This window comes from Galeopterus variegatus, unplaced genomic scaffold (genome assembly GCF_000696425.1).
Source record: "Galeopterus variegatus unplaced genomic scaffold, G_variegatus-3.0.2 Scaffold3261, whole genome shotgun sequence".
NCBI classification, from domain to species: domain Eukaryota; kingdom Metazoa; phylum Chordata; class Mammalia; order Dermoptera; family Cynocephalidae; genus Galeopterus; species Galeopterus variegatus.
Window position 1 is genome coordinate 160,140 of NW_007729372.1, and position 11,103 is coordinate 171,242.

Genomic DNA, 11,103 nt, shown 5'->3' on the forward strand with positions numbered 1-11,103 from the left:
GCAGGCCACTTTCTGAGCTCATCACTGCTCTCCAGCATGGGGGCCTCCTTTCCGTCAGATTGGAATTCTCCAGGTTCCTTTGTGCCTCAGGAAATACTATGTGGAATTCTCTCTTCCCTCTCTTCTCTGTTCCGCTCTCCTACCCAAATTCAACTCATCTTTTCTGTTGAAGTGTCTCTTCTTTAAAGGAGACCCCCCCTGCCCACCCCAACTGGCCATGTAGCTTTCCTGTAATCCACTTTCAGAGCATCCTGCGGTTTTTTGCCAGCATTTCCAAAATTGCAATTAATTTTATGTTTGTCGGTGTAATTATTCATTTAATTATTTATTTAATATCTGTCTCCTTGCTGGAGACTCTAATCTAAACTCCTGGACTGTGTTCTCCTTCTTTGCCACCATTTCACCCCTCAAAAAGCATTTGTTGAATAATGTATGGGTTCCTTTTTCTTAGACTCTAGGTTTCCACACAACTTTGATGTCTAAATTCAGAATCAAAGGGGTTCTAGAAACACACAATTGCATTGGCCGTCATCCTGTTTGGGGTTACCCAACCTTCCTTCTCAGAATCCTTCAAGCCAGAGGCAGGGGACCAGCTCTTAGAGGACAAACCCTGGCTTGCCCTCCTTTCATCTGGTTCCCGACCTCTTCTGCAGTCACTCATCTCTCCTTCTGACTCCCCAGTGGCTTCCTTCAAGGGAGAAAGATCCTGAAGGGGACAAGGAAGCAGAGACTCATTATAAACATGTCATTGATCCATGACAACTATTTAAAATGTCATAGTGGGCTGTGGCTGGTTGGCTTGATTTAAAGGGATGCTGTGCTAAGATGGTCTTGGAGTAAGAGCTGTGTGGGTGAGTCGTTCTTTAGCCACAGGATGTAACCTTCACTCCTGCCAGCAGCTCCTTTACAGATCCATGCTGTTGGCCCCAGGAATTGCATGAATGGAAAGCTGGTTAAATTTATCCTCATCCCTTCCTACCCGATAGCCTGGAGAAAATAAACTATAAGTTCTGCTCTTGGCAGAACTTAATAGATCAAATGAAACAGTACATATGACAGTGTTTTGAAGAGTAAATAGCAATACAGATATAAGGACTTTTAGTACCTTCATCAGAGAAAATGGATCGTTCATCATGTTACATATTTATGTCAACCAATTGACTCTCACATCATGGAGAATGAATATTTTCAGTGCATCTCTGCAAACTCTCTCAGATTCCAAGAATGCTGTTCGACTGGCAGATTTTGATAAGAGCGTCAAGTGGGCTGGAGATCCAGAGGAAATCAAGAGAGATCTAGAGGTAATTTCTACAATCTTGTTTACTTTTTCTTTTGCTTCCTTGTTTCTTCATTATCTTATTTCCTGTGGCCAATTAGAGAAGCTCCTTGTTTTAATCAGGAAGGAAGGAACTTTCAAGGCTTTGCCCCAGTCTTACCCACTGTTCTCACTGCCCTGCAGACAATGGCATTTCCTTGGGCATCTTATTTCCTGTGGCCAATTAGAGAAGCTCCCTGTTTTGATCAGGAAGGAAGGAACTTTCAGGGCTTTGCCCCAGTCTTACCCACTGTTCTCACTGCCCTGCAGACAATGGCATTTCCTTGGGCTTCTCCAACAGTGGATCTTTCAGTGTGAAGAGGAGAAGGCGTAACACCCGCATCGGTGTGGAGTTGGCTGTTGCTGTGGCCCTTTTCTATATCTCTAAATAAGTAAATAAGTGAATAAACTGAGCATAGATAATAAATTGAGCATGTCGCACCTCTTCTCCAAATACTTCCAGGAGGTATTTCCAAAATATCTCTAAAATTCCTCCAGGAGTTATTTTTCTGCCTAAGGACAAAGTAAATGAGATTTCTTTTCCCACTCCATTCAAACTCATGTGCTAAGCTCTGGAGAGGGACAGATACTAAGGCCCTGGGAGGGATGAGGTCTGTCCCCAGCTTGAAAGAGATTAAGTTTGACCAGAAAAATTAAGATCCTGAAATGGCTGTGGCTCCTGAGAGGACACAGAGACTGGCTACTACAGACCAAAGCTCCCAGGCTGACTCTGACCTCGTCAGGACAGCTCTCTTCTGGAGTTCCCCAGGGTGCTCAACTTTCAACCCAGTGGGTAAGGGATCTCCACATCTGGCCTCTTAGTTTGGCGACTCCAGATCCCAGCTCCTTCCCTGACTGGCGTCCAGTGCAGAGTTCTTGTGCTGATCTCCCTCTCTGCCTTTCCTCCCTGCCTGGCCTAATAAGTCCTGGGGTGTCACCATGCCCCTCCTGACCTGGACTGGCTCCTTTATCTGCTGCCTTTTGTAGCCCCAGACCCAAAGTCCTAGTTCCCAGCCAGGCTCCCTAATTCCCCTTGTTTAAATCCTTCCCCCTTTCCGTGAGTTACCTGCTTTCTATCCATACATCTGAGGCCCAGCTCCAGCAGTCTGCCCTGACAACTCTGGGCAAAATTATTACCTTTTGCCCTTCATGGGCCTAAATCGTGTGGACCATACACTGCTCTAAGTCCTCGATGTGCAGATGTGTGTCTTCTCTCCCTAACAAGCCTGCAGATCGGTTGAGTTCTTCCCGTCTTCTGTCTGCTTACAGTCTGCACCACAGCTTCCAAGGTCACCCACATAGAGAGAGAATTCATTAGCACCTTTGGCTTGATTTGTGACTTTTGTGCAGGCCCTTGGACTGCTGGTACTATATGTGGTAAGGAAGGGAGACATCCCTTTTGAGAAGTTGAAGGCTCAAAGTAATGAAGAGGTGGTTCGACTTTCTCCAGATGAGGAAACTAAGGACCTTATTGGTCACCTGTTCCACCCTGGGGAAAATGTGACGGACCATCTGAATGACCTGCTGGGTCACCCCTTCTTTTGGACTTGGGAGAGGTAAGTAAAACTGGAGTGTGTATCATAGACCCAGAATGGAGAGGGTGAGGTGGCGCAGGCAGGAGTTGGGGCTGGGAATTGGTAGACCCAGGCTTTCCTCTAAGCTTGGCATTTACTGGCTGTGTGTCCTTGGAGAGATGACTTAACCTCTCTGGTTTCTGGTTTTCTCTTCTGAAGAATAGGAGGGAGAGGGGATGGACGGGAAGAAGAGATGCTTCCCTCTCTCCTTATGCAGAAGTTCTGAAAACATGGTTTTACTACTTTTATTAAAAACCAAAATCTAACAGTTTTGTCTTTCTGGAAGGAGTGGGAGAAATGGAATGGTCGTGATAATTCTGTTATCCTCAGCCGCTACAGGACACTTCGGAATGTGGGAAATGAATCCGACATCAAAAAGCGAAACCATAAAAGCGAGATCTTCAAACTACTGCAACCTGGGCCATCTGAACCTCCCAGAAGTTTTGCCCAGTGGAGAACTAAGGTATTAACAATTCCTATGGTCTAGGGCATATTCCAGGAATAAGAATCTGTGTAATGTTTTATATGTTTTTCTAACTTATTTTATGCCGCTGGCCTGTTCTGACCGTGGAGTGAAACAGGTAATTTCCTCCCCCCCTCCCCCTCCCCCTTGGCTCTTTTGGGTCTCTGGTCCCCCTTCTGGAGGCCAGGCCCTCTCTCTCCTCCAGACCCAGGCACCTCTGATAGACTCGTATTCAGGCTCCCCCTTGGGTTGGCCTTGTCTCAGCCCGTGAGCCTTTCCCTCATGCCTGACTAATCATCCTATTACCAGGACGACAAGAGCAGCTGGCTAAGTCGAGTTTAACCCAAGGGAGGAGCTCCACTACGCGGCGAGTCAGTCCAGGGAGGAACTGGCTGTCTCCACCACCGGTGAACGGTCCAGCTCTGAGGACCCACACGCAGACCTACATTCTGTCTTCACACTATGAAGGAAAAATCATCTTTCAAATTCCTTCTCTTCAAGAAAAGTTACACTAACTTCAACTAAATACAGTAGAACTCTGCAAAATTAATCACCATCTCAATCTAGTTAACACTATCAAAACTTCCATTATTATTAATTAACAAACATCTGTCAGATATCGATTATGTGTTAGGCCTGTGAGAGGCCTTGGGTGTACAAATAGAATACAACATGGCCCCTGAGGGGCAGAGAGACCCACAGAAATGATGCTGCGTGGTGTGTGTGTGGGTGCCCCAGAGACATTGCAAAGCACTGTGGGAGAATCCGTAATCCTCAGGTCTTTAACTGAAACCAACTGCTTCCCTATCCTAGGCCAGACCTGGGACTATGCCTCTCTCAGACCTCTTTGTTTCTGCTCCTTGCTTAGCTTTCCTTCCCTCGTTTGTCTGTAGACTACACCTCACTCTCATAATTGCTGGCCTAATGTCCGTTTTCCTTGCTAGTCTGTAAGTCCCACGAGGGTGGAGACTGCCCTCTGTCTTCTCCGTTATTGTATCTGTGGCATGAAGTAGGCACGCCATGGCTCTTTGTTAAATAAATGCCTATAAAACTCAAACTTGTAGAAACAGAGAAATTTGGAACTAGAGCAGATGACAGTGATAGCTAACAATTTTGTAGCACTTCACTATGTGTCAGCCATTGTTCTCGGGACTTTGCACAAATTACCACATTTAATCACTGTAACAACCTCTGAGACAATGATCTACATTTTGCAGATGGGCAAGTTGAGCCACAGACAAACAATTTTTCCAAAGGCATGGAGCCAGTGAGGGGTGCAGCAGGACTCGAAGCTGGGAAGAATGGCTGCAGAAGCCATGTGCTTAAGCCAGTCCTCTCCACAATGCTGCGATGGTGTCACGTCCACCAACTCATTTAATCGCTGAGGAAATTGAGGCTCAGAGACGGGACCCGAATCACCCAGGGCTGGACAGCCAGAGATTGGCAGAGCTGTTCTTTTGTTTCTCAATGCACTGGCTCTTCTTCCTAAATGTCATTGATTTACATTGAATTCAATTGACTTTAAATCTTACCTTTTAATTCCATTTTAGAGTTACGAATCACCCAGGGCTGGACATCCAGAGATTGGCAGAGCTGTTCTTTTGTTTCTCAATGCACTGGCTCTTCTTCCTAAATTTCATTGATTTACATTGAATTCAATTGACTTTAAATCTTACCTTTTAATTCCATTTTAGAGTTTATTTTCCCGTTGCTTTTAGTGACTTGCCCATTTTCTTGGTCCCACAGTTAGCTTTTGGCAACACAGTCTGGAAGCCAAGTTTTCCAGTGTATATTGTGTGTGTTTCTCGGCTGCCCCTCCTGCCACGCATGTGCCACTCAGCATTTCGCATGAGGGCTCCACACGTGGCGCACCTGGGCAGTCTTGGCAGTGTCCTCCCTAGAATTGGTCTAGTCACCAGTGACTCTTCCTACATGACCCTCGACTTCATGGTGGCTGCACCTTGTTCTCTTACCCCAAACTCTTTCTAAATATGAGAGCCTCATCACAAGGGTGACAAGCACAGAAAAAGAGGAAGGCATGAATATTGATAGAAGTTACCCTAGAAACCTAGAGGCAAGAAGAAACAAGTAACTTTTTGAAAATATGCTTTTAAAAAACCAAAGGGAATTAAGCAAAAAAACAACTACACTCACTTTGGCAGTGGCTGCCAAGCCAGGGTTCAGTCTAACAATCCTCTCAAAGGGGGAAATGTTATGAAGTATGAATTTGTATTTTTATACAAGGATAAAAATACTGTATAGTATAACGAAAAAATTTCCTACGTAGTAGTCAAAGATTTTTTTAACCATGTTTTAATGTATTTAATTTCTTATGAAAACAGTTCGCTTGGAAAATAGATACAATCTTAAAGTTATTTATAATTCCACATCCAACACAACTATAGTTAGCATTTTGTTATACAGTATTGACTTCCATTCTTTCCTTGCTGTTAATTTGCTTTATTAATTAATTGTAATTGTAGCATATATTCAAATTTGTATTTTCCTTTTGGTGTTAACATTCCATCAGGATTTATTATGTGTTGCTACCACAGTTTTGTGTTATGTTTTGTTTTTTTTTAGATTAATGAATATGTTATGAGAGAAATGGAGAAGTTCTATGTAAAAAGAGGCAATTACTACCAGAACACTGTGGGTGATCTGCTAAAGTTCATCCGGAATATAGGAGAACACATTAATGAAGAAAGGAATAAAAAGTAAGTATTGTTTTCATTCCTATAAATCATAATGTGAAATGAGAACAATTTAAAGTGTTCATTTCTAAATTCATATCTGCTATGGAAAGAAGCAAACTTATTTTGATGAAAGAAAAATAATGTCTCCCCTTTGTTTACCACTGTGACCTTACAATTAATGATGGACACGTCCAGCACCCTCTCATCACCCTTCTTATCTTTTGCTGGGCCCCATTGAGTAGAAGATAGTGATTTCCTTGTGTGAATTGACACAGGAGACTGGACAGCTGGGTAAAGTCAATGTAGAGTTATAAAAGTCTAAAAATAGCCCCATGTCCGTTTAATCAATTTTTTGCTATGAAAACTGTTAGCTACAAAGTCAAAAAAACTTGCAGTTCGGGGTTCTTTTGGATTTTGGAATTGTAGATAGGGTATTGTGGCACTGTATTATTTCCATTTTATGAATGAAAAAACTGAGGTGCAGACAGATTAAGTGATCAAACTTTGCACAATTTGTTGAAGAGTCAAGAGATAAATCTTGCTCTGTCAGATTCCAAAGTCTTTATTAAATCCTGCTGTAAAAATCAAGAGAGCAAGTCTGGCTGATTAGGCCAGTTGGTTAGGGTGCTATGTTACAACACCAAGGTCAAGGGTTCAGATTCCCCATACCAGCCAGCTGCCAAAACAAAAAATTCTCTTCCAAAAATCAAAAGAGCAAGCAGATCTCTTGAGCCATATTCTGTGAAGGGCAGGGGCAGGGTGGGGGAGAATCTGGGGCAAGCAGATAAACCATTTGTGTTTCATTTCAGGATAAAGTTGAAAATTGGAGATCCTTCCCAGTATTTTCAGAAGACATTTCCAGATCTGGTGATCTATGTCTATACAAAACTACAGAACACAGAATACAGAAAGCATTTTCCCAAAACCCACAATCCAAACATGCCTCAGTGTGAGGGATGTGGTGGGGGCAGCGGGGTGGCCAGCCCTGAATGCTGACCCACTGAGTCTTTCCAGTCCAGGGAGCCACTTATTAGCTGTAGTGTAGTCCTTGGCAAGTTGCCACTCTCTGGGCCTCTTAACTAACCCAGTTGTTTGTGAGGGATGGTGGATAGCTGATAGGACAGTTCCTGGTAAAGTGCATTCCATGCATGTTTGTAACAAAAGCAGTATACTCATATGCCTAAACTACACCAGTCCATTGGAGCCACTTATTAGCTGTAGTGTAGTCCTTGGCAAGTTGCCACTCTCTGGGCCTCTTAACTAACCCAGTTGCTTGTGAGGGATGGTGGATAGCTGATAGGACAGTTCCTGGTAAAGTACATTCCATGCATGTTTGTAACAAAAGCAGTATACTCATATGCCTAAACTACACCAGTCCATTTTAGCTGGTAAAGCTCATTGGCAGAAACTGAGATGGCATTCAAAGATTCCTTTTGTCAATTGCACCAAAGAGGTGAGTGCCTAGACCCCTAATGCTATATGTTTCACAACAATTATCTCACTTAATTCTCCCAGTGACCTGTAAAACAGGATTTATTATTCCCTTTTAAGAACTGAGGAACCTGAGACTCAGAGAGTTTGAGCTACTTGCCCAAGATCATACGACTTGTTCAGAACACTGTATAAATGGATGTGGTTTTACTGTTCCCTCTCTTGGGCATCTTAGAGCTTAATTAGCAGCCCAGGGCTCTTTTGCATGAGACCCAAAAGGAACTATGCCAAAGAGGCTTTAGGAGGCCCATTCATTCATTCACTTGTTCAATCAGTATTTGTTAAACACAAGTATAAGTCTAGGACTAGCTGCATGAATTCCATTTCTTCTAGAACTACCTGCACTGGTTTTCCATGACTTTAAGGCAGTAGTTCTCAAGTGGAGGCAATTGCCCCTCAGGCAGCATTTGGCAGTGTCTGGAGAAGTTTTGGTGTCCCAGCTGGGGGAAGAAGGGGTGCCATGGCATTTAGTGGGTAGAGGCTGGTGATGCTGCTAAACATTCTACAGTGCACAGGACAGTCCACAGCACAGAATCGTCCAGAATGAAATCCCAGTGGTGTTGAGATTGAGAAAGCCTGCCTCATGGAACTTAAGCACTTTTGAACTGGTTCAAGGCCCTGGACTATGGAGTGTGTGGACCACCCTGCAGAGGAGTGACTGGGATTGGTTTTCCTTCTGCTGGATCTGTAGTGAGGCAGTCCCTTCTGGTGTCAGCCTTGCAGGAAGTCCTCCAGCCACTCTGACTTTCCATCCCTCAGTCTGAGAGCTTTCTCTGGCTCCTCAGAGCCACATCAGCAATGCTTCCACCTCGTGGTGTTGGTTTTCCTGGAATCTAAGCTCCTTAAGGCCAATGATTACCTTTATAAAAATCTGCGTCTTTGGGCCGGCCCGGTGGGGCACTGGATAAGTGCGCCGCTTGGGAAGCGCGGCGGCGCTCCCGCCCGAGGGTTCGGATCCCACATACAGACCGGTTCCCGCTCACTGGCTGAGCGAGGCGCGGGGGCAACACCGAGGGTTGCAATCCCGTTGCCGGTCCCCGGTCCGGTACGGGGGCAACACTGAGGGTTGCGATCCGTTGCCAGACACGGAGAAAAGACAAAAGACAAAAAAAAAAAAAAATCTGCATCTTCACAACCTATCAAAGTGCCTGCTCATCCAGTAATGCTTGATAAATATTCATCGAAGAATGAATGAACCATCTTTGTACATGAATAATAATACTACATTACATTTTTATCATATGTTATAATTTATACATTACATTTGCGTATTTTATGTATTTGGTTTTCAAAACAATCCTATAAAGTAAGCATTGTTATTCTCATTTTGCCAGTGAGGAAATTGAGGTTAGAAACACTTTGATTTACTCTAGGACATATAGCTAGGAAGTGTCACTGTCTTGACTTGAACAGATTTTCTGGTGCTGGGTCTGATGTTTCTGCCACTAATCATTGTGGTAGTTAAGACGGAGCTTTGTAATGAGAATAAAACAGTATCTTTGGTTCTTTCTGAAAAGGAGGTGTCCAGTAATTAATGAAGTTAAGAAGTGCTGGAAGAAATAAACTTTAGGCTTCTATTAAAGATTTTATGAGCAGTGAGATTGCTTTAGGTTTTAAAAGTAAGCTTTGGTTGTCTGATTTGTTGTGAGTACTTGGATATGTCAATCAAAATGCCCATTTGTGAATCATTCTCAATAAAACTTTGAATCATCTTATTAAGTCTGATTTTCTTTGAATGACATTTCCACTTTACAAAGTAGTAATATTTACAAGAGAAAATACCCAATAAGTAATTCCTGGGTAGGTTTTAAGAAAGGACATCCTGCTTTTTAAAAATTAGAAAAGAAACCTATTTTCAGCTCTCCAGCAATTATGTAATGATGTGGGCCACGGATGTCCTTGTAGAGAGAGAAGGAAGAAAACTGATCGTTTCACCCTCTTTTAATTGTCAGAGTTTCTTCACAGTCTTCAAAGATCCCTCATTCAGTTGTCATTACCACAGACGTTTTATTGAGCATGTAGCTATTAGGTACTTACTGTGTTAGGCCAGGCAATTCTGTGCCAGGGCTTGCCAAGCAGAGGTGCCAGTTACACAGAGAAGGGAGGAGGTTGCCCACCCAGAATATACTGGACAAATAACACAGGTGAGATGATGATGGAAAAAGAAAGAAAGCTACCACTTATTGGGCACCTACTATCTTCCAGTGCCTAAGGCTTTTACATATGACATCCAGAAATATCCATGGCGATGCTGTAAGATGTGGTTATTCTCATCTGAGAGAAGAGATAACTAACAATCAGAAAGGACTGGTAAGTGGTCCAAGTTAACACAGGTAGTAAGTGGAAGAGCCAGAATGCAAACCCAGGTCAGTGAGTCCATAGGCTACTGTCTTTCTGGACTGCCAAAGACAGTGAGCTCAGGCAGGCTGCACTAGTCATTGTGCAGATATTTCAGGGATTTGACTCATTCCTCTCCATTGACAACTAGAAGGTCAAGGTTGCCAATGACCTTCATAGTGCCCAGTCCCTTGGGTCACTTTCCTGTCTTCATCAACCTCACAACTACAGCGTATTCACCTGGCTACAGCTCCTGAAACTGCCTTTAGCATTCTCAACACTACACTCACTGACTTCTCCCCCACATTGGTTGCTTCTCCACAGTGTCCTTTGCCAGCTCCTTTTCTGCTCAGCTGCTAACCATTGAGTGCCTCCAACCTAATCTTCAAGCAATTCACTTTTTGCCCTCTCTCCCTAGATGATCTCTTTGAATACCATGACTAACACTATCATAAGTAGGCAAATGATATCCAGGCTTTGAAACTTAGCTTTTAGCTCTTGATGTTAGCTACCATCCACCTAATTGCCCCCAAATTATCAGTCTTGTTTGCTTTTTTTACACTCCCTTCCCTGACATCCAAGATATTAACAAATCTAGTTAGTTCTGCCACCAAAATAAATCCCAAATCACTCCACAACTCTTTGTCTCCACTGCCTGGCTCAAAGCATCAGCATTTCTCATCTGGACTGAAGAATGAGCCTTGTTTCCCTGACATCCAAGATATTAACAAATCTAGTTAGTTCTGCCACCAAAATAAATCCCAAATCACTCCACAACTCTCTGTCTCCACTGCCTGGCTCAAAGCATCAGCATTTCTCATCTGGACTGAAGAATGAGCCTTGTAACCAATTTTCTTACTTCCATCGTTGTCCCCCAAGAATTCATTCTCTACAAAGTGATCATTAAAAAAATGCAAATCAGATCAGGTCTCTTCCATGCTTTAAATCCTCCACTGGGTTTCCATTGCAGTTAGGAGAAAATCTGAACTGTTCCCCATCACGTATGTGAACTGGCAAAGTCTACAGCTCTGTACTCATTGCCTTTCACTCGCCTGTCGTGCAGACTGATGCTCCATTCACACTGGCCTTACTTCTGTCCTCAAGAATGGTGAGACTGTGCCCCCTTGGGGCCACTGGTTTTGCGGTTCCCTCTGGTAAGTTTTGTCCTGCTGGACTTCGTGTGCTGACTCCTTCCCATCTTCTAGGCCTCAGCTACAGCATCACTTC

The 11,103-nt window shown here is 43.6% G+C and overlaps 1 protein-coding gene across 1 annotated transcript; it reads left to right on the forward strand.

Moving 5' to 3' along the window:
• Positions 1 to 1,178: 1,178 nt before the first annotated feature.
• LOC103600201 (2-5A-dependent ribonuclease-like) lies at positions 1,179 to 6,073 on the forward strand. The gene is made up of 4 exons (XM_008584444.1): positions 1,179 to 1,301; positions 2,666 to 2,871; positions 3,220 to 3,352; positions 5,936 to 6,073. The coding sequence occupies exons 1-4, from the start codon at positions 1,179 to 1,181 to the stop codon at positions 6,071 to 6,073; spliced, it is 600 nt and encodes a 199-aa protein (XP_008582666.1).
• The last annotated feature ends 5,030 nt before the right edge of the window (positions 6,074 to 11,103 follow it).

Bases quoted from the DNA above. Each gene is read 5' to 3' on its own strand.
- LOC103600201 (XM_008584444.1), top strand. From the start codon at position 1,179: ATGAATATTTTCAGTGCATCTCTGCAAACTCTCTCAGATTCCAAGAAT. The intron at 2,872-3,219 runs GTAAGTAAAACT...TGTTATCCTCAG, and splicing joins TTCTTTTGGACTTGGGAGAG to CCGCTACAGGACACTTCGGA. The intron at 3,353-5,935 runs GTATTAACAATT...GTTTTTTTTTAG, and splicing joins TTGCCCAGTGGAGAACTAAG to ATTAATGAATATGTTATGAG.